Source organism: Balaenoptera ricei, chromosome 4 (genome assembly GCF_028023285.1).
Source record: "Balaenoptera ricei isolate mBalRic1 chromosome 4, mBalRic1.hap2, whole genome shotgun sequence".
Classification (NCBI taxonomy): Eukaryota; Metazoa; Chordata; class Mammalia; order Artiodactyla; family Balaenopteridae; genus Balaenoptera; species Balaenoptera ricei.
In genome coordinates, this window is record NC_082642.1 from 93,924,587 (window position 1) to 93,948,820 (window position 24,234).

Sequence of the window (24,234 nt, forward strand, 5' to 3'; positions counted from 1 at the left end):
TCTAATATTTATTAAATTTCAAACAAAATTCTTAACTCATTGGAAAATACACATATAGGCACAGTATAAACATGAATATGTATGACCTGCTTCTTGAACAACTCTAATCCTCTCTACTGACTGAACCAACAGACATCAGAATCTATCAAGAGTCTCTGGCATCATAAACATCAAGAGCTTAATAAAGAGGGATAGAGCAACTGGAATATATGGAACTACACATAAATGGAAATAATCTAAGCTTTGAAAATGAATTCTACAATGTATTATAAGGAAATATCACAGACATTTTTTTTTAACTCTGGTAAAGGTACAATGTGTGGATGGGTGAATAGGTGAGGGAATATGGAGGGCATGAAGGTTTTAATGTCTTCAAGCACATGAAGAGTTTTTATGAAAAGGATACTAACTGGGCATTCTACTAGTCCCCAAATATTTAATAAAAACAAATGAGCTCAGATAAAGCAGGAAAGAGTTTAACTGGTCAAAGTTTTTCCTTAACCGATTTGGTATTAAAACAGATTGGAAAATAAAGGGACATCATTGGTAAGAAGACAGAAAAACATCTGTAATGAATGTGTGAGACATTTACCTGCCCAATGGAGGAAAAGTGGTTTAGTTTATTCCATGATTTTACTCACGTGTGTAACATTTGTCCCCCCAGTACTGGTAAGGCACCCATGGACTTGATCACATGGCCAAGCACATACACCAAGGAGAGATAGATGATTGTCCTGTTGAGAGAGTTAAATCAGTCCGTCTACAAACAGAATTCAGAGATTTGAGTAATTACAGACTCAGAGTTCATACTGTTCTCAGTGCCAGGATAAAAGGAGCGGCAGAAGGAGGGGGTGGAGGAGGAAAGAATTACCTGAGATATGCAAATAGAAATAATAATGGTGAATGAAACAGTCTAGAAAAAGAGACAGTAACTCTTTACCCTGTAGTGTTAGAGATAATGGACATTCCTTTCTCATACCTGCTCTCTCTTTTCCCTCACTAACCCCACACAAACACAGAGTACCCCTGATCTTGTGTAGATATGTCATGACCAGGTTGGATTTGTAGCCAGCGATAATGTTTTAAGTAAGGAGAACCAGAAGAACAGGATACTTTGACCTGAGGTTTCTTCCAAGGAATGTCTTTGGCTCTAGAAATCCATCAGGGTCAAGAAAGAACGTCACATAAACAGGAAAGAAGGGATGGTTAACACAAAGAACTTTCTCTAAACACAATCACTGGGATATATAGAGAGGTAAAGGGCTCTCAGGTTCAGTCTGAACACTTGGGTTAATTGTAATCCCCACCACAGTTTCCTCATGGACAATTTCCCAAGGGTAAGAAAGGAACCAGGGTCTTTGAACAGACTGTCCGGTGATATAGCTCATGCAGTTGATAGGGACTTGTTGTTATGTTGTTTTTCAAAAAATTCTGAATGACAAACAGGAAGTAGAAGATTGAGGAATTCCAGTAAGAACATATGTAGAGATATACACACTGAAACATGGCATACTACCAAATATACAATGTGTATTATTTGTATTAGGACACCAGTATTCTCTTTATATATAAGTAGAATATTAATACTAGAAGGAATCTTGGAAATTATATAGCTTACTTCTGTGATTTTGAAGTGTTATATGCTAATGTGGAATATAAAGAATGGAATGAAGGTAGCAGAGAGAGGCTGGAGATGTCAGAAATCTCAGAATGTGGATTTCTCATTCTAAATGCCTAATCTTCCTAGGTTGGCCCTCCAGGGAAGAGATCTTAGAGGGTTTATAATGGGAAGCAGGGGATAAGAAAGCTGAGTGACTAAACCAGGGCTAATTAATATTAGGGGAGGGGGCAGCCTTTTCCAAAAGGCCTTGTAGCGTCTTCTGGAGAAAAGTTCCCTTCATTGAAATAAAAAGAATGAATAGAAAGAAAGGGAATAAAAAGGGACTGAAAAAAAGGCCAACAATTATGAACACAAAATAGATGATCTATGCTAAATCATCACAGAGAAAAAACAAAAGGAGTCTGAGCTGGAGTGATAGTCTGCGTTGGGAGAACAGGGCAATATCAGGTTGCTGGACTAAATGAATGAGAGAAGTGTAAGTGCCTTAAAAGGAAAACGGGCAACCTTCTAGGTGAAAGATTCAGGGAATTAGTCTAGAATGTGAAGAATATAAGACAGGAAGCTAATGGCAGAGAACTTTAACAGAAGGAGAGAGAAGTCAAGAGAGACTTGGAAATTCTGCATTTGAAATGGAGTCATTGGGGTCATTACAATCCCAACCACAGGACACAGTTCTGTTTTAGATAGACTTGACCAATCTTCCATTTGCAAATGAGGAAAGTGAAATCCAGAGAAGTCAAAGGTGACATTCTAATTAGTATTAGGATTAGGTCTAGAACTTCTACTTTCTTACAGCCCAGCATTCCTTCAGTTTTATCATGAACAAGTTAATGTGGAAAAAGGAATGGGAAGAGAAAGAAGTTTTAAATTTTATTTAACCGTAAGAATATCAAAAGCCAGAGACATTGTAAACTAAAGCTTAGGAACTGAGAAGGAGTATGTGCAGTAGGCATATATTATTATACATACTTCCTCTGATAGCAGAGGAAGAGACCCAGCATAAAGAGGGTCAGCTCTGACAAGACAAAAAAAAAAAAATAGTGGGGGAAGGACACGCTATAGACACACTCAAAAAAAACAGAAATTGTAGAGAAGACATCCAAAAGCATATTCGGCAATAAACACATTTAACAGAGTGGCTTTTAGTGATTGCCATGATCAGGAGTCCAGAGTGATAGGCACAGGTCACAAGGTAAAAACCAACACTAGGGACTATGACTAAAAATGCTATTCTGTCTTAAAAGCAACTAGGTATCAAAAATTGCATCTGAGCATGTAATTAACCCTCTCAGTAGATGTTTATAGAAATCATAAAAAGCCAGTGTCCATGCTTAAAAATTTTCTTTTCCATTGTGTATCCACTGGCTACTCTTTCCTGTGTGTAGCCCTGAAGGAAGGTTCACCTCTTTCCTGACATAGGGAGTTCCTTATACAAGAGTCAGGGACCCTGGGTACCCATTTTCTCTTAACAAAGCTATGATTCTGGGACTGCAAACAGAGGAAGCACTTTTAATAGAAGTTGTTTACTAAATTCAGATGTTTCTAATGTTATAGGATGTTTTTCATCCTGAAGATAACATCTGAAGAAAAGGAGAGGAGTTTTAAATACTTATATTCTTATGTTGCTGTCATCATTGTTTTTGTACACGTGAGCTCACACACACCCCAACAGAACAAGTTACTCATGTTTTCTCCAACTCACTTTCTCTCAGAAAGAGATACCAATTCATCCCCCAAAGAGTTTTGTTATTTAAAAAGCAACCACAGGGCTTCCCTGGTGGCGAAATGGTTAAGAATCAGCCTGCCAGTGCAGGGGGACACGGGTTCGAGCCCTGGTCCGGGAAGATCCCACATGTCACAGAGCAACTAAGCCTGTGCACCACAACTACTGAGCCCGTGTGCCTCAACTACTGAAGCCCATGCACCTAGAGCCCGTGCTCCGCAACAAGAGAGCCACTGCAATGAGAAGCCCGCGCACCGCAACGAAGAGTAGCCCCCGCTCGCCGCAACTAGAGAAAGCCCGCACACAGCAACGAAGACCCAACACAGTCAAGATAAAGATAAGATTGGAGCTGATTTCTTTGATTTGCTTTGGTGCTTTCAAGGCAGGAAATGCTTTCAGATCACTTTCTGTGTGTAATCTGAATGCAGGTAAAGAATTCCTCAACTTGTCAGAATGCTAATTAAATGTAATAATAATTTGTGTAGCCTGCTGTGATACTAAAGTGGTTAATGACAGTCACTTGGGTTTCCAACCAGGAAGGGTTTGTTTTAATGCACATGTCTAATTTAAGAAGTTCACTACTTTATTATCACGTAATATTGTCATTTGCTTGAAATAGTGCAAAGCTAATAGTTGACTGATCACTCCTTAAGAATTTATGGTTTCTTATAAAATCAACAGAGAATCTATTTCCAAAGAAAGAAATATCAAAATTAAGTAATAATTTAAAAATTTATGGGGAAAGTATCTCAGGCAACTCATAACAATTCCTAGATGTTTTTTATTAGTCCATGATGTTTTCACAGTACGAAAGGCTCTAAATTTATAGATAAATGCTGGGCCTGCTACCTTAGTATGTGAGTGTGGTTGCTCTGGATGCAGTGCAGAGGATACACAGAGGCGGTAATTTCGTGCTCCAAGAGAATTAATGGTAGAAAGGTACACGATGCTCAAATAGCTCCTTCCTTAGGAAAAAGGAAACTCTCCAGAAAGTCACACACCTAGCAGAATCTATTGGAACCTTGGGACTTAGATATTTTTATAATCCTATTTCTTTTTTTATAGAGCTTCAAAAAATCATCTTTGTTCAAAAAGAGGAAATATTTTCTTTACTACAAACGGACAGAACTTTTCTCATATTTTCACAAATGTCAGTGTTCTTCTATTTCAGGAATTAATTTAAAATGTTGTCATCAAATAAAAATTTCCATATTATTTTAAAATATTTCTTTTATTATTATCAAGTGTCAAAGGTAATCAAGGCTATTACTCTTGAGGCACAAAGCAGATGTTGACATAAGAATGCTCTTTGTCACTACCCCTTATTGTCGTATGCCATGGTGCCAGGCAGAATTGCTGAAATCCACACCCCCCCACCAGTGATGTCTCACCCTAATCCCTGGAACCTATAACTATAATGAGATGTCACTTCTTTAATTATGTTATATTATATGACACAATTGACAGTAAGATAGGGAGACTAACTAGATGAGCCTGATCTAATCATATGAGCCCTTAAAAGCAGAGACTTTTCTCTGGTAACAGAAGGGGAAGAGATTCAAAGTTCGAGAAGGGTTTGATACGCCATACTGATAGCCTGAATATGGAAAGAACCACGTGTCAAGGAAAGGGGACACCTCCACCTGAAAGATGGCAAGAAAATAAGCACCTACAATGACAAGGAAATGAATTCAGCCAACAACGAATGAGGCTGGTGGTAGATTATTCCCCAGAGTCCAACCTAGGAGACACCCAGACCTGTGAGCCAACTGACTGGCTCCAACTTCTCACTTACAGAATTGTGGTATAATAAATGAATCTGGTTTTAAGCAGAAAAAATAAATAAATAAATAAATAAATAAATAAATTTATTTTTAAAAAGTAGCTGAAGTAGAGATTAAAAAAAAAAAAAAGCAACCACAATACCCACAACAAAATAAGTCATCTTCACACCTGCCCACACCTACCTCAGTCTTGTGCCTACATTTGAGTATCTGAGGGTGAATAAATTTATTAATTGAAACACTTGCTGTGGGCCTGTTATGTACCAGGCACTGTTCTAGGTGCTGTGGATAAAAATATAAATGAGACTTTGTCTTCTAAGTGTCTGAAGAAGGTATTAGATTCATATACAATAGTTATGATAAGACAGAGTTTGGTAAATGTCACATGAGGGTAAAAAATAAGGAGTTTAGAGAACTTTAGATTACTTCTGGCTAGTGGTGAAAGGTGAGGGGCAGAGAATACTCCATTGCATAGGTGGAATTAGAACTGAGCCTTAAAGGGTTTGGACATAGAAGGCTGGGGAGGAAGGAGATTCCATGAAGTAGAAACTATGCAAACAGACATGGAAAAGAAATGTCCCTGGTTATCATTAGGTAAATATTAGTATTTGGTTTTTCTCTAGTGTACATTTTTGAAAGGGAGTATGACAATAAGAGCAGAAAGGTAAATTGGATGAGATTAGTAGACAGAGTGTTAGCAGAAATTTTTGAGCAGAGTAGTAATATGAACAGAGATTTCTTTTAGGAAGATTAATTTGACAGTAGTGCATAGACTCAATTGTGAACAAAAGATATGGGAAGCAATGAAAACATCATACATGTCCATTTCAATAGCCCAATTTAGAGGCTAATGAAAACCAAAACTAGAGTAGTGGTGATTGATGGCCGTGGGATACAGTGTTGAAGAGGGAGAAAGTGACAGAGATTATAGAAATAGAATTGGCAGAATTTGAAAACTGATTGGATGTGGGAGTATAGGAAAGCTAGGAGAGAGGATAAGGTGGAATATCCAGGAGATGAATGCTAATGTGTAGTTATAATGCATAAGGGCGCTTGAGTGACAGGTTAAGATTACAGAGTTTGAGGAGCCATTAGCATATAGGTAAAATGGACACTGCAGAGCTTGCTGAAGGAGAATCTGGAGAAAGGGAAGAGGGTAAAAGGTATACACTGGGGAAATGCCTACATTCAGGAAAGAGTAAAGTAAACAAAAAGCAAAAGAAAAGCCAAATGAGGAAGAATCCAAAAAAGTAAAAGAACCAGAAAATACAGTGTTAGAGAAGCCCAGGAAGTTTCAAGAATTTAGGAGTGATAACAGACTAAAATGTTAAAACACGTTCAAAGTGAATAAGAATTTAGAAAAGACCACTGGGTTTGATAACAAAGAGATCATTACCAGTGATCTTAGAGAGAAGAATTTCAATAGGATAAAAAGATGACATACTATATATTATTTCACTTACCGTAATCTGCTTTGTATTAAAGCTAGTTGAATATGAACAACATGAAGCAGGTATTATGTCTTATTCATCTTTTTATCCCTCATGGTTCTTTGGACAAATAGAAGTTGCTCAATAAACATTTACTGAATTAAACTCAATCAGCTTAAGTTGAATCTAATTGGATTCTACTGCACTGCATTACATTACTCTACCCTAAGGAGCGATAATGAAGAGTGAGAAAGGAAGGCAACAAATAATAAATGATTCTTTTAAAAATCTGAAGGTAGTGGTAATAAGACAAAGAAGATAGAAAAAGAAAGGTTAACAATAATTTTGTTTGTTTAAAGGTCTCATATTTGCCCTTGCTTCTAGGTACAGGACAAGAGTGTCTCTGAGGAAGAATTTGAAGGCAAGAGACGGAGGTATTGAGGGTACAAAGACACCAAGGAGAGTGATCTAGGTGACGGTGATACATCTGTAAAAATTCATCCAGCTGTACATTTAAGACTTTTGGATTTGTGTACTTTATGTAAGTTATACCTCAATAAAAATAAATTCAAAAAAATTTTAAAAAGGATTGAGGATTGAGATTGAGGGCACAAGTGGAGGGTGCTAAATTTCCTCTGAAATAGTCAGGAAGCTATTGCTTACCAAATCTCGGATCTATACTTTTTCAATCTTAAAGGAAGTCATTTTAAAAATAAATAAAATTACTACGTGATATGTGTGAGTCTTTTATTCTATAACTGAATGAAGACTATATACCATGGTTTATACTTTCTTTCTGCACATAGTGCCAACCCTCTATCTGGATGGACTCGGTAACTACTACTACATAAGGAGCAAACATAGATCTCAGCCACCTGCCATACCTTTCCCAAGGCAAGAAACTGTGTTTAGCACTAAGTTGTGGTTGTAGCGCTATACTGGGTGCTGATTAAAAACTTTAGGAGAATGAATATATCTAGGCCAAAGTGAGATAGAAACCAATGTTTACTAAAGAGGATTCCTTGGAACACTAGATCCACAAGGAATCCTGAAAAAATATTCCATGGTTAAATAAGTTTGGAAAATACTACATACCATAACCTCCTCTTGGATATTTTATAGTATGAATTCACATGTTAAAGGCTGTAAGAAGTCATGCAGTAAAGATACCTTTTTAGCTTTATTCAGCCTAGCATTTTCCAAACTTATTTGACTATGAGAGCTTTATGTTCCCACATAACATTCATTAGATCCTATACAACCAATTTTCAACAGAATGCACTTTGAGAAATGCTAATTTAGACAATTCCATAGATGACAAGTCCACAGAAAATACCTGAGTGATGGATATCTAAGAGCCATCTCTAGCCCATGAGGATGATGTTATAGGGGACAAAAATAACACTATCCCAAACATATCTCTTGGTGCTATTTTCAGGGACTTAAAAGATACTGAACTGAATAGACCATTACTCTAACTCATGAAGATATTATATTCTTAAGAAAGAAACTACAGAAGGAGGTTAGAGAAGAGAAGCAGAGATGGTAAAAGAGCTAAAAAGAGGGATTCATAAGAAGATAGTAAAAGTGTTGGGATGACTCAATCTAGAGAAGAGATGGATAGCATATTAAATAACTACATTGAATTATAAATTTTCTTGTGGGTAGCAATCTCTATCACCTGAGATCAGAACAAGAACTAGTCTTACATTACAGAATGGAAGATTAAAATTAGATAAAAGAAAAAAACCCTGCTGACTGAAAAGGGTATAAAAATACTGGAAAAACTGATAATGAAGAGACAAAACCTTTCTGTATTGTCAGTCTGAGAGAGATTCTTATTTGTCATGGATGACATAAGTATGTTCTTGCTTGGATGCAAGAGGCTAGAAGTGATAGTCTCTGCACAATTAATATGTGCAGCTTCTTGGACTGTGACCTCCCATCATCCTTACTTGAATTTTCCCAACCATGAGTCAGCAATGGCTGCTCCCAGGATGGGAGTGAAATAACAGAGGCTGCTGAAGGCATGGTATACAGATGTGGAAGTGTCTTCACTCCAGTGCAGGAAATACAGGAAATACAGGGTCAGCACAGCTGAAGCAAAAAAAGAGAGACAAAACAAAATAGATGCATTAAAATGATTTATGGAGCAGAAGAACATTTGATATGGTCTTTGAAGTTGATCTTGACCTTCAACACTCCTATCAGTGAAGTGATGAGGGGTGATTGCTGGGCAGTAGAAGCAGGGCCCCTTGGAGTTGTGGGAGTGAATGGGGCTATGCTTAGTATACAAATGCAATACTCCTCCCTTCAGTCTATGTGTACACAGCATCATTTAGGCCAATCCAAAAGATAACATGGGGTTTCTAATATCCCTTCCTTCTCCTTCCCAGCAATGATATAATCCATAGACCTGAGGAACAGAAATGAAGAATGGAATGTCGATGATGAGAGTTTTTCCACCTATATTCTCATAGGCTGTGTTCTGATTTCCACTTGGCCTTTCTGTTCTTGGCCTGTATGAGTTAGTAGGTGAAATCCCATGAGGCATTTTTTGGAAGTCTTCCCCAAAGGAAAGGACCAATTGGATGAAGGCAGAAAGAGTAGATAAGGGAAATAAGTGCATATGAGACAGGCTGTTACAAACATGGGGTGAGAGTGAGTGGAGAAGAGTAGGACTCGGGGACACAAAATTACCTTTCATGCCATAATAGGAAAAGCGCTCACAGAATTCATTCACCACAATGAAGACAATACTCAGTGGATAGTTGGAGCCACAGATTTTCTAAGAAACAAAAAGGCAATGGTTCAAGCGTGAACTATATTTCCCTGTTTAAACCATTAGATTGTTCCACAACAGAAAAAAATCATTTATTTTAGGTTGCCATGATGGGTCATGTGAAACAATGGCCCCTGCTCTTCATGAAACAGCCAGTATCACATTAAAAGTGCTTGCATTGCTGATTTAGCAGTGAGAAGCCATTCTGAATATTACTTTGTTCCTTAATTCATTTAACATGAAACTGCTCAGGCATTCCTTGATACTAGACACCAGGACCTGTTCATCTTCCCACAGGTACTAAATGAAAAGCCTGGGGCTCTGGGTAGGAGAATAATCATACTTATTTTCAGGAACAGAACAAAGGGTTGGCCTCTGGAGCACTTGATGTCCAGGCAGTCACACTCAGATGTCAGTATCCTGCTTAGCTCCACTGTGCGGATTAACCTTTCTGTTCCCACTTGCCCCATTCACTGTGCTGGGAGAAATCCTAGCAATATGAAGGCTTCCCATTCAGTGGCTACTGAAGCCAGGCACAGAGCCCAGTACAGATTCTTAAAGGTAAGATGATTGATCACCTTGACCTTGGGCAGAGAGTTCTTAAATCTTGTCAAATTAAGTGTCCATTCTTTCTATGAAAGAGAGATTCTATAACATTTTCATGCTAATCCTTTTGGGCATTAAAAGGACTACGCTATTTCATGCACTGTATCAGTCAGAATAAAAGGAACATCATGCTTTATTTCAAATCCCTACTCATTATGATAGCCCAGCCAATATGAGAGGGGGATGGAGATATGTGTCCTTGGTTCAATCGAATCTTATCATGAGATTTTTATTGCCTTTTCTTATTCATAAGATGTACATACATCTTTGTAAGCAGCCTCATATTCTTTGGGACCAGAAAACGTATAACTAAATAAATTAATGTATTCATTCTTTTATCCACATGGATATATAAAAACAACCCTCCAAAATATTAACATACATTAACGTATGATAAAAACTTGCTTGAAAGACAATATGAATTAGTCTTATTACCTTCCCAGCTCACAGCTCGAGAATCATGCAACCTGAAGTTTAGTTAACACATTTCTACTAGCTATGTAACACTGTCACTGGCTGTGTTAACATACTGATCCAGGCCATGTCACTACACTTGGCTTTATACTTCAGTTTTGTTATTCCAAAGAAACTACCACCTCTAGAATACTACTACAGCTACCTCTTTGCCTGTAGTAAGAATTCAGTAAATACTGGCTAGTATGTCTATATCCTCTCCATTTACAGGATTTTGATATGAGGATTGAATAAGAATTGGGAAGTGCTTTAACAAGTGTATAAAGTAAAACATTATTACTTCCTTGTTTCTCTGTCCTTTCTCCCACTGTAAACTGGAACACAGTAACAGAGACTAGATCTGTTCTAAAACTTCTCTTGGTGGTCAGCATAGATTCTGTGCACAGGGGAAACTAAGGGCTGAGATTTTTTTTGGTGAAGAAAACAATCACACACAGTTCTCCAGAAAGGAGTACTTGCCAAGTTTCCCTGGACATTCAAATTACTTTTTTTGCACCCCAGAGAAACTCAGAATATACAATGAAATACAGCCAAGTCCTGGATACCAACTGAAGAACTCTGACTACCTCTTCCTGCTGCTTCCTCTCTTAAGTTAAAGGAAACTTCTGTTTAGGTTTGGTTTACAGGTTAATTCTAACTCCAAGAGAGAATAGTTTTTAATACTCTAACACAGCTCAGCATGAAGCTCCAGGGGCCAAGGAGGAGAACCAAAAGAGTAAGTCTGTTCCTACCAGAGACAGAACCGAATCTGAGGACTCACCGGAGATGGCTTCTTTGGAAAGCTGGGTGGTCGAGGTGGTACCTCTTCAGGGGAGACAGGTAAAAAAGGAGTTTCCTTGAACTCATTTTTCTGGAAGAGATTCATGGCTGGCTCCTTACTCTCTCTCTCTCTTCAAGCATTTGGCTTCGGTAGGCAGTTGGGACAGCTGCCAGGCTACTGTGAAAAGGGGGACTGGGAGGGGAAGAGGGGGTGGCTTCAGCAACTAGGTTTAACCCTGTGGGTGTCAGGCATCAGCAGCTGCCTGCAAAGCAGACAGCTATAGAAAAAGAAAGGATTGGGTCTCAGAGACTAGTTCAAAAGAATGTTTATGTCACAGGGAAGTGAGAATAACACATCATGGGATGAGACAGTATAATGCTGGAAAATTTCAAATGAGTGAAAATTAGTTAACACAATGCCTGGAGCATAGCCTAGAGTAGATTTTGAGATCGATTTCAGGGTAATAATAGCTACCATTTATTGCACACCTATTGTGGGGAAGGTTTATACACACATACACACACACACATATATATTATATCTACATGTTCTAATTCTTACTACTATCCCCATTTTATAGGAACTAATGTCTCAAGAGGTTATGTAATTTGTCCAAAGTCATGTGGCCAGTAAGTGGCAGAGCTGGAATTTTCACTATGCCACTACAGATTAGTATCAGTAATGCCTGTGGTCATTACTTAGGAATGGAAACTATGGAAATAAAAACATAGCAATGTAGGGGAAATGAAATGCATCGAAGAGGGAAAGTTATCTCCAAACAGAATTTGGAGAGATACAAAAAATGTTGATTTTTGGTTTTCAGCATAATAAAGTTCAACTAGAAATGTCTTATAAGCAATTAAAGAGGTGGAGCTGAAGAAAACAAAAGGAAAGGGTTGGTGATGTACATTTGGGAATCATTCTTCTCCTTTGCTAAATTCATTCTCTGTGTTTTCATTTTTTTCACTTCAAAATGAATCCATCATTTCACTAGTAAATAAAATTTAATTTGTGTAAAAATTATGAGCCAGTTATTTTCTAGGAACCATTATAAACATTATATTTCTTAATTTTCAGTGAATGGACTCCCAAATGACTCCAGAATATAATATTTAGTTCTTATCAGAGGAGGAACAAGAACAGAGATGACAATGATAGATACATTTTAGACAGTATTATTTTTGCTAAGTTAAAGAGGTAAAAGAACAAGAGAGTACGGTGCCCATCTAGCTATCAATCAAAAGAAAAAGGAAAAGAATGGCTAGAGAGCAATAAGAAAAATGAGGACTAAACGAAAAAAGAAGTCAGGAAACAGAAGAATGAATTATTTTATTTTAGAATATGAGAACCTATGACTCTATCCCTCATAAAATTCTAACATTACCTATTTGAGTTATTGACAAATAAGACCAGGAGAAACTCTACCCTTTCCTCCCTAAACTCCATCTTAGACTTTGACCATGTTTTCCCAGCTTCTATTCACTCCTCCTCCTGCTTCTCTTCCACCAACCTTTACCCAAAGAAGGGTCCAATTCATTTCTGTTTGTGACATTAATGATTAAGCTACAGTTATTCTTTCAGGAAGTACTGCCCTTTCTGACCTAGTTTGGTTAATGACTCTGGATACAAAACAAATGAACAGTCAAAACTTACTAGTCAAGTTAACCACTAGGGGCACAGATGCTTTTAAGATCTAATTATATCACTGGCTCCCCCTGCTCTGGCCTTGTACCTCTGGAATAGCATTTGATCTCTCAGAGCAGATGGAATAGCACCGGTAGGCAAGGCACCAATTCATTTGTGCTTATAGGTGCCCTAAATACCAGACTTTAGAGTATTGGCATTGGTTCTCTGATACTCGTTTGTTTAAGTGAAATTCTTCTTTTGATTATGGCAATACAATGCTAGCATTTATAAAATCGAATAGTATCAGAGATGAAAGGAATCTTAATCTTGTCCTACATAAACTAAACTTCCCAGATGCTAAAAATCACTTAAGGATATATATATTTACATATATATTTATATTTGTATATATACCTATAACTACAAATTTCCACAGCAATTCACACACACACCACACACAATTAACAGGCCTTTGCTTTGAAAAGTCTTATTCAATAGATCTAAGTAGGTATCTAAGAACTTGTATTTTTAATAAGCATCTCTGGTAATTCTTATAATAGGGATTTGGTGAATACTGGTTTGAAATCCTTTCCCTAGTCTAGCCTGAAGAATATTACAGAAGAGCCTCCCAGCCTCCAAGACCTATTCTAGAACCTTTTCTATCTTATCAAGATGCCTCTTGTACACCATCATTTTTGCTAAGTTGAAATCAGATAGAAGGATAAAAGGGAAAAGATCAAACAGAAAAGCAACTCCTGAATAGAAATGAGTACAAACTCTTGAAAGATAAAAAAAAATAGAGTGAAAGAATCTAAAATATCAGTGATAAGAGTAAAAAATATTTGTGACCTCAGTGATTATAACAGAAGAGAGTGATATTTTACAATCATGTACAGAAAGGAGGCTGAAAATGACAGATACTAATATAGTCAGAGAGAAGAGGCAAATATGAAATTAAAAGGGAACATGTGTTTAGCAAGGTGTATGAATACAAAATCATCATATAGAAATAAATTGTATTTAAATATCAGCAAAAACAAAGAGAAAAGGGAATTTAAAACATTATACCAGCTCTAATAGCATAAAAAATACCTAGGAATAAATCTATTGAAAGATGTCTAAGACGTCAATACTAACCACTCTAAAACATTATTGAAAGAAATTAAAGATCTAAATAAATGGACAGACATACCATGCTCATGATTTGGAAGACTCAGCAAAAATGTCAGTAATCCCCAAATCAATCTATAGTTGCAACACAAAATCCAACAGGTTTTGTGAGTGTAGAAAATGACAAGTTGATTTTTAAAATTCATATAGAGATACAAAAAGCGAAGAATAGCAAAGGCAATCTTGAAGAACAATAGTGGAGGATTTGCACTAACCAGTAGGAGACCTATTATAAAGCTACAGTAATTATAACAGAGTGGAACAGACACAAAGATAGATAAGGCAACCAATGCAACAGAACAGAGTTCAGAAAAAGACCCACACATATACTGAGGCATCAGTTATGACAAATGTGACACTGCAGTGCAGTGGGGGAAATGATGGTGTTTTCAACTAAAAAAACACCATCTAGATACTCATATGGAAAAAAATACGTTTACCCATGTTTTTATGCATGGTGTAAATATATCTTACACCATGCATAAAAACCAATTCAATATAGATTACAGATCTAACTGTCAAAGTTTAAAAAATTAAAGCTTTTAGAGGAAAACATAAGAGAGCATCTTTACGACTGTGGATAAGCCAAGATTTCTTAAATAAGACATAAAATATGGTAACCATAAAAGAAAAAGAATTGATGTATGGGACAGTATTAAAATCAATAACTTCTTTGTTCACCAAAAGATACCATTAAGAGTAAAAAGACAACTCACAAAGTGGGAGAAAATACTCATATTACATATATTGTCAAAGAATTTGTGTCCAGACTATATAAATCACTTCAAAAATCAATAAATAAAGGTTCACATTCAGATTTTTTAAGTCTTTTGCAATTATAAATAATACTGTAATAATAACCTTGCAAATAAGTCAAATGTATCTGTAGAATGAATTTCTAGAAGTGAGATAGCTGTGACAAAAATGTTTTTATAATTTTCAGAACTGCAGATTCATTCCCTTTTTTCTATTGAGTTGTTTGTCCCCTTCTTGTAAGTTTGTAAGATCTACCTTTATATCATTTATATTAAAGCTCTGCTACCCTCTATGTTGCAAATATTTTTTCTACTGATTTTGTTTATGGACTTTAAAAATTAAACGTAACTTAAAAGGCACAAATCTTAAGTGTAAAACTCCACTATTTTTTACATATGTGTAACTCACACAACCACCACCCAGGTAAGATTATATATATTTGTAATAAATATTTACTTATAATAAATATTGGGTTGGCCAAAAAGTTCTTTAAGGTTTTTCCATACCATCTTACGGAAAAACCCAAATGAATTTTTTAGCCAACCCAATATAATAATATATATTATATATTATACTACTCCTACGAATTGAGTCAGTCCCTTTGAAGAAGGTTTCAACCTTTTTAGAATATATTTTTATAATATTTTTCCCATTCTTGAGTTGGTAATTTTGATTCATCTCTTAATAAACTGGAAATTACTAAAGTAATTATTACATTAATGATATGTGAATGATATAATTCCTGAATTCTGACATGTCTAAGAATGCCTTCTTGCCGAACTGTAGATGATATTTGATGAATACATAATTCATAGGTCACACTCATACCTTGTGCTGACGCAGCTTTACTAACTTTAGAGTTTTAGTGTAGTGTTATGGAATAGTTCAAAGCCCACTGATTTTTGTTCCTTTGTAGCCAACTTACTTTCGCGCTTATATTATCATCAGTTAGTGGATAAATAAACTATGGTACATCCAAACAATGTAATAATATTATTCAGTGCTAAAAAGAAATGAACTATCAAGACATGCAAAAGACATGGAGGAAACTTAAGTGCATATTACTAGGTAAAAGAAGCCAATCTGAAAAGGATGCGTAATGTATGATTTCAATTATAAGATATTCTGGAAAAGGCAAAACTAAGGAGACAGTAAAAAGATCACTGATTACCAGGGGTTGGGGTGTGGAGGAATGAATTGGCAGAGCACAGGATTTTTACGGCAGTGAAACTATCCTATATGATACTACAGTGGTAGATAAATGTCATTGTACATTTGTTAACACCCATAGAACATACAACACAAAGAGTGAACTCTAATGTGAACTATGGACTTTGGGTGATGGTGTGTGAATGTAGGTTCATCAATTATACAAAAAAAAAAGGTACCACTCTGGGCAGGATGTTCATAGTTGGGGAGGTTGTGCATGTGTGGGAACAGGGAGTATATGAGAATTCTCTGTACTTTCTGCTCAACTTTGCTGTGAAACTAAAACTGCTCTTAAAAATAAAGTTTATTAATTTAAAAAAAAAAACTTGCTGCTGGTTAGTGACTCTCAACTATAATATTTATCATTTCCCCCAAATTCAAAAATGTTATAGGTATAAATATTAATTATTTATCTCATTAACATAAATGCTTATTTTTACTCTCAAAAGCAAAATAAGAAAATGATTAAAAAGTATCAAAGAGATAAGAGAACATGATAAAATGTGTGAGAGATAAGAGAACAATTGTTTCATTAAAACAATTACTTAGCTTCACCTTTACCCTAAATTTTAGCTTAATTTTCAACCAAAATTTAAGGAATATCAGATAGAAAGGCTCAGAGATGTAATTAAAACCAGGACATTTATTATAAATCAACAGTTTTGCCATTCACAATTGAAAACAGCAGTGTGGTAAAACAGACCACTGAACCTGAACTTCAGAACACCTGATCTGCCACTTGTTAACAATATGTGGGCAAGTAACCTAACCTCTGAAGTTTGTTTTCGCATCTGTAAAACTTCCTAGGAGTTTTGTTAAGATTAAATGAAAACACATGAAAATGCTGGTACCCATAAAAGGTAAAAAATGTAACATCAACTGAAAATTCTGAATCAGATTAAATTTCTCTTATCATCAAAGTTAAGATACATTTTCCTCAGTCTTGGGAATTTTTATTCCTAATATAAAATAAATTGTCACATGTCTTATAAACTTTATACTTATAGCTGAATATTTCTTCAGTCATCACTGTCACTTCCTGATTCACTCAGCTGCAAATCATTTCCTAAAATAAAAAAAGGAAAACTGTAGTAATTGAATATTTAATATTTTAATATTTAATATTTTTGGATAACATAGATGTTTTACAAAATATAACCCCAAGGTGATCCTGTTTAGCCATCATTATGTCTTTAAATTATAGGATAAGCAATCTGATTATTAGTCACATCAGTAGCAACTCAAAGAATTACTATTACCTGTAAAGAAAAAATAAACCACCAATCTTCAGCAGTTTTAGTGTCACTTGGCATCTATTGATATTTTAGTCTTCTTTCACATACCAACATCACCCTTCTTTTATATCACTGATTTAATTACATCAGGAAATGAGGAGAAAATGTGGTTCAGAAGATCAGACTATTTTGAAGAGTGAAAAAATGTATAATTTTTTACTTCAAATTCAGTCAAAGTCATTAAGTAGTATATGTTAAAGAGTACCTCATCATTGATTCTTTTGTAATTCATCCATGTTCTTACAGTCATGGAACTTACATTCCAGTGGGGGAGACAGACAATAAACAAATATATAATGTAATATTTATCCTAAGTAGGGATAAATATTACATTATTTAGATAGGTCTGGGGAGATTGGTGAGAGATGCTATTTTAAATAGGGTAGTTAGGAATGCCTCCTCAAGGTGGGACATTAGAACAGAGATCCAAATGTAGAGAGAGAGTAATGAAAATACAGAGGTGGGGGAAAATGTCCAGGCTCAGGAAAAAGCAAATACAAATGCCCCAAGGCAGAAGCATGCTTCTTGTGTTCTCTGACAGCAAAAACACCCCTGTGGCTGGAGTGGAATGAATGAGGAAGAGAATGTAGGGAAATAGGTCAGAAAGATATCCAGAAGACCATGGTGTGTAGATCATGGAAAAAACTTTAGATTTTGTTTGAAATGTAATGGGAATTCAATTCACTGGAAAATTTTAAACAGGCAACTGACTTGAACACTATTGTATATCAGTGAATAGACTATAATGGTGTGGAGGAAACATGGAATCAGGGAGAACAGTTATGAGTCTATGCAGTTTCTCATGTCAGATATATCAGCTTTGAGAAAGACAAATATTGTATGACTTCACTTATATGTGGAATCTAAAAAACAAAACAAATGAACATATAAAAAGGAACAGAGTGACAAATACAGGGAACAAACAGGTGCCAGAGGGGAGGTGGATAGGGTGAGGAGAGAAATAGATGAGGTACAAACTTTCAGTTATAAAATAGTGACAAGTATGAAATGTACATTGTGGGGAGTATAGTCAGTAACTATGTAGTATCTTTGTATGGTGACAGATGGCAACTAGACTTATGGTAATTGCTTTGAAATGTATAGAAATATCAAATCACTATGCTGTGTACCAAGAACTAACATAGTGTTGTAGGTCAATTATACTTCAAAAACAAACAAACTCAGAGAAAAAGATCAGATCTGTGGCTACCATGAGTGGGGGGTTGGGGGGAGGGGAAATTAGATAAAAGGCAGTCAAAAGGTACAAACTTCCAGCTATAAGATAAATACTAGGGATGTAATGTATAACATGATAAAAATAATTAACACTGTTGTATGTTATATATGAAAGTTGTTAAGAGAGTAAATTCTAAGAGTTCTTGTTGCAAGGAAAAAAATTTTTTCCTATTTCTTTAATGTTTTATGTATATGAGATGATGGATAGTCACTAAACCTATAGTGGTAATCATTTCAGGATGTATGTAGTTAAACAGTTGTATACTTTAAAATTATACAGTGCTGTATGTTAATTATATCTCAATAAAACTGGGGAAAAAAGAAGTAATATTGGCTTAGACTCAGGTGGTTCAGGTGAAGGTGGTGCTAAGTGGTCAGATTTATAATTTGCTTTGAAGATAGTGCTTACAGGACTATCAACAGTACTGGACTTAGTGCATGAGAGAAAGAGAAAAGTGAAGGATGACCCCCAAGATTTCTGGTCTAAACAACTGGATAAATGGTGGTATCATTTACTGAGATGAGAAAAGCCAGAGGAACAAGACTGTGTAAAAAAAAATCACAAGTTCAATTTTTAACAAGGTACATTTGAAATACCTAGTAAATATTCAAGTATATATGGTATAGGCAATTGGATATACAAGTCTGAAGCTCAGGGTAGAGGCTACAGCCGCAAAAGATTTGGGAGTTATTGATTACAGGGGGTTTATTTGAAGCTATAGGATTGGATAAATCTTTTGGGTGGTAAATTACAATGGTTAACAAACTCTTGTATTTTTTTTTTTTTTAAAGATTTATTTATTGATTGATTGATTACTATGTTGGGTCTTCGTTTCTGTGCTAGGGCTTCTTGTAGTTGCGGCAAGCGGGGGCTACTCTTCATCGCGGTGCGCGGGCCTCTCACTATTGTGGCCTCTTTTGTTGCGGAGCACAGGCTCCAGACGCGCAGGCTCAGTAGTTGTGGCTCACGGGCCTAGTTGCTCCGTGGCATGTGGGATCTTCCCAGACCAGGGCGCGAACCCGTGTCCCCTGCATTAGCAGGCAGATTCTCAACCACTGCGCCACCAGGGAAGCCCCAAACTCTTGTATTTTTAAACTACTCCACAATCAACAAAAGCTGGCATATTTTGAAGTTAATATCCAATTTAAGATGAGTACTTTTTAGGCCATATATAAGCTGCTGTAAGATACCTCAGTCCACTGCATGAACTCCAGAACTAATTACGTCACTTGATAAAGAAACCTGCTAAAGCTTCATTTGTGCATCTGGTTCACATGACCATTTTCTTATGTTCAAGGCTTAAGTTTCTACTTATTACACAACTATTGTATGGCATAAGAATGTTTATCTTGATGTGATGCCTGTAAAATGAGTTTCTCAAGTGATACAAACCCAAATGTCCTGAGTTCCGTTTTTCTTAATAGACTTCATACTACGGAGGTTATAAGCACAGCATTACCATGCTGTTGGTTGAAATGTTCAGTTTTGAAGATATGAGATTAGCCTTTGAATATGAGATGCTTAGTAAAGGAAATATGTTTTCAATCAAAATGGTAATTATGACTTGGAAAAAAGAGTATACCCATAGCAAATGCATTCAGATACCTAAACCAATGTTTCTCAATGAGAGCAATACTGCCCCCTAGGAGATGTTATAGAAATGTACGTGAGGGGTTGCTTGTCCCAGGGATTTGCAGATTGCTAGTGGCATTTAGTGAACAGGGAACTTAGGAATCTTAAATGTCTTGTAATGCAAGGACCAGTCGTAAACAATAAAGAACTCTTCTACATTCTGTAAAACTTTTGAAAGTCCAGTGGGATACTCATGTACTTGAGAGATCTGTTTATAATTTTAAGGTCAGAACTAATTGCATTTTTATAAACTAAAAGTATCCTTTTGCACAGATATAAAATTCTCTGAAATTTACAAGGATGCAACTATCATGTAAACTGAAAGAAGACTTTACTTTTATTTTGAGACCTTTACAAAGATTTTTTTCAATTGTTTCTGAAAACACAGTGATATCTATGTTGCTCATTGGCTTTGGGTCAGCAATACAGCACCTCAAAACGTATCTGTGTACGCAGTTCTATGAATATGTATGTATATACCTTTCCAGTCCTTATTTTAACAAGATAAATAAAAAGAAAAATTATTGACATATGAGTTGAATATTGCCTTGCTTCCCTTAATTCCAAATATATTCATTAAACCTAAGTGCAAACATATGGCACTTTGTTATGTTGTCTCACCAGGCCTGAACATTTACAAAGTAGAATATATATTACTTTATTATAAACTATTTTCATTTTGTCTTAATAGTACATTAATTATTTTCAAAGATGTATGTACCTAGATGATATTAAGCTATAAAATTCATTTCAGAATAGTAAAGGGGACTTAAATATATGTTATAAAAGAGGGTGTTGAGTCTGCTAAGGTTGAAAATGGGATGACTGCAGTAACAATAAAAAAGGGTTTATTTCCTCGTAGGAAACTTAAAGTTTGGATAAAATATATCAAGCAAAGAAATTCACTATTTTTTTAAAAGAAATTCCAAGTGGTTACTACTTGTATAACAAGATTGCTGCTGATTTTTCCATATCATTTTTGCATCCAAAATATTTCTAAATTCTTTTACTATTTCTATATTTGTGGATTCCTTTGGATTTTCTATGTAGACAATTACATTGTCTACAAATAAGGATCATTTTATTTCCTGTTTCCGATTCTTATTTTCATTTCTTTTACTTGTTTTACCACATTTTCTAGAACCTTCAGTACAACGTTGAACAGAAATCATGATATTAGTCCTCCTTGTCTTCTTCCTGACTTTAATGGAAATGCTTCTGGAGTCTCTACTAGTATAATGTTGGCAGTAGTTTTGTTCTTTGTGATTAACTTTTATAACGTTAAGGAAATTCCCTTATATTCAATCTTCAGTAAAAGTTTTAAAATTAATAAATACTGACTGTTGTCAAATTCAAATTTGTTGAAATGATCATACGGCTTTATTCCTGTAATCTGTTAATGTGGTAAATTATATTGATATCATTCCAGATATTGAACATTTCCTACATTTCTGTGATGAGCTTTACTTGGTCATGATTTAGCTTGCTTGTTTTAAGTACAGTGGTTATTCAATTTGCTAATATCTTATTTAGTAATTTTACATCCATGTTCTTAAGTGAAATTGGTCTATAATGCTTTTTGTCTTGTTCCTGTTCAGTTTTGATATTGAGATTACTCTAGAATTATAAATGAACTGGGTTGCTTACCCTACTCTTCTATTCTCTGAAACAGTTTGTAGAAGATAAGAATTGTTTGTTCCTTGAAGATCTGCTAAAATTCATCTGTAAAATTATCTTCAATTTTCTAGCATCTTGGGGATATGGAGATAGGATGAAGGAGGAAGAGATGTTAATTGTTAATGGTTTCTTCAGACTTTCCACTTCTTTTTGAGTCAGATTTGGTAAATTATACTCTTTTCCTAGAAAATCATCCATTTTTATGCCAAATTTACTGGGATAAAATTTTTGTAAAGTTTCCATAATTAAAAAAATAAAAACATACCATAATTTTAACCACTTTTTCATTCCTAATACTATGTTTTACTCTTTTCTTCTTCATCAGCCCTAGTTACAGGTTGGTCTTCTTATAAGTTTTCAAAGAAATAACTTATAGTCTTGTTGATTCTCTAATGTTTCTTTGCTATCTATTATACTAATTTCAATTCTAATCTATAACACTTTTCTTTCCTGCTTTAAGATCTTATTGTTCTTCTAGTTCCTAAAGGTGAAACTTTCACGCATTTATTTTCAATTTTTTTAAAAAAAGAACATTTTGAGGCTACAAATTTACCTCTATCATTTTGGTTGCACCCCAAAATTGTTGAGATATTTCTGATATTGCTTAATTATAAATATTTTATAATTTCATTGTAATTTCCTTTTAACGTGTAAATCACTAGGTATGTGCTCCAAAGTTTCTAAGCATGTATTTTAAACGATTTTTTGTTATTTATTTATATTCTCATTGTTTTATAGTCATGTGATATGATGAATAAAATATGAATTCTTTTAAATGTGTTATTTCATTTGTCCTAGTAGAAAGTAATTTCCATAAATGGTTTTTATTTATATTCTTAAAAGAATGCCTGCTTCTCATTTTTAGATTGTAAGATTCTACGTATTTACTGTTAGAACGGGCATGTTCAGCCTCCCAAGCAATAGAAATAAAAACAAAAACAAATGGGAGCTAATCAAACTTACAAGCTTTTGCACAGCAAAAGAAACCATAAACAAAACAAAAAGACAACCTACAGAATGGGAGAAAATATTTGCAAATGATGCAACTGACAAGGGCTTAATTTCCAAAATATACAAACAGCTCATACGACTGGCAAGGGCTTAATCTCTAAAACATACAAACAGCTCATACAACTTGACAACAAAAAGACAAACAACCCAATCGAAAAATGGGCAGAAGACCTAAAGAGACATTTCTCCAAAGAAGAAATACAAATGGCTAATAGGCACATGAAAAGATGCTCAACACCACTAATTATTAGAGAAATGCAAATCAAAACTACAATGAGGTACCACTTCTCACTGGTCAGAATGGCCATCACTAAAAAGTCTACAAATAAAAAATGCTGGAGAGGGTGTGGAGAAAAGGGAACCCTTCTACACTGTTGGTGGGAATGTAAGTTGGTATAGCTACTGTGGAAAACAGTATGGAGGTTCATCAGAAAACTAAAAATATAATTACCATATGATCCAGCAATCCCACTCCTGGGCATATATCCAGACAAAACTATAATTCAAAAAGATGCATGCACCCCTGTGTTCATAGCAGCACTATTCACAATAGCCAAGACATGGAAACAACCTAAATGCCCATCTACAGATGAATGGATAAAGAAGATGTGGTACATATATACATATATACAATGGAATACTACTCAGCCATAGAAAAGAACGAAATAATGCCATTTGCAGCAACATGGAAGCAACTAGAGATTATCATAGTAAGTGAAGTAAGTCAGAAAGAGAAAGACAAATACCATATGATATCACTTATATGTGGAATCTAAACGATGACACAAATGAACCTATCTATGAAACAGAAACAGAGTCAGGTACAGAGAATAGACTGGTGGTTGCCAAGGGGGAGGGTGGTAGAAGAGGGTTGGATTGGGAGTTTGGGATTAGCAGATGGAAACTGGTATATATAGAATCGGTAAACAACAAGGTCCTACTGTATAGCACAGGGAACTATATTCAATACCCTGTGATAATGGAAAAGAATATGAAAAAGAATGTATATAAATAAATATATATATATAACTGAGTCATTTTGCTGTATAGCAGTAATTAACACAACATTGTAATTCAACTATACTGCAATAAAAATAAATTTTAAAAAAGGTATAAAAAAGAAAAAATAAATGTGAACACAGACACACAGAGAAGGAAGACAGAGATCAAGTTTGGAGCACTGTGTCTACAAGCCAAGGAACACCAAGGATTGCCAGCAACCACCAGAAGCTAGGAGAGTCACAAAACAGATTCTTTTTCAGATCCTCCAGAAGAAATCAACCCTTCTGACACTTTCATTTTAACTCCTGGACTCCAGAACTGTGAGAGAATACATTTCTGTTGTTTTAAATCACCTAGTTCATGATATTTCCTAGCATCCCTAGAAAAGTATCACAGTGTAGTTCCTTCCATTTGTTTGTGCTCTTGCAAAAAATAAATT

General features: G+C 35.3%; 2 protein-coding genes across 4 annotated transcripts in view; both read right to left on the minus strand.

The window, feature by feature from the left end:
• The window catches only part of SLC15A2 (solute carrier family 15 member 2), a 37,182-nt gene extending 25,754 nt beyond the window's left edge, over positions 1 to 11,428 (minus strand). The window contains exons 1-4 of one of the 2 annotated variants that reach the window (XM_059920997.1): positions 11,181 to 11,427; positions 9,259 to 9,346; positions 8,514 to 8,655; positions 642 to 734 (exon numbers count right to left, since the gene is read on the minus strand). In XM_059920997.1, the coding sequence (XP_059776980.1) occupies positions 642 to 734; positions 8,514 to 8,655; positions 9,259 to 9,346; positions 11,181 to 11,285 (428 nt within the window). In that variant the 5' untranslated portion in view covers positions 11,286 to 11,427. Of the gene's footprint in view, positions 1 to 641; positions 735 to 8,513; positions 8,656 to 9,258; positions 9,347 to 11,180 lie in introns of both variants that reach the window. The other variant, XM_059920998.1, reaches the window with a different exon arrangement.
• EAF2 (ELL associated factor 2) overlaps positions 11,296 to 24,234 on the minus strand; it is a 56,466-nt gene continuing 43,527 nt past the window's right edge. Inside the window, exon 6 of one of the 2 annotated variants that reach the window (XM_059921007.1) lies at positions 11,296 to 11,372. In XM_059921007.1, coding sequence (XP_059776990.1) covers positions 11,296 to 11,372 — 77 coding nt within the window. Of the gene's footprint in view, positions 11,373 to 16,582; positions 17,008 to 24,234 lie in introns of those variants that run through there. The other variant, XM_059921008.1, reaches the window with a different exon arrangement.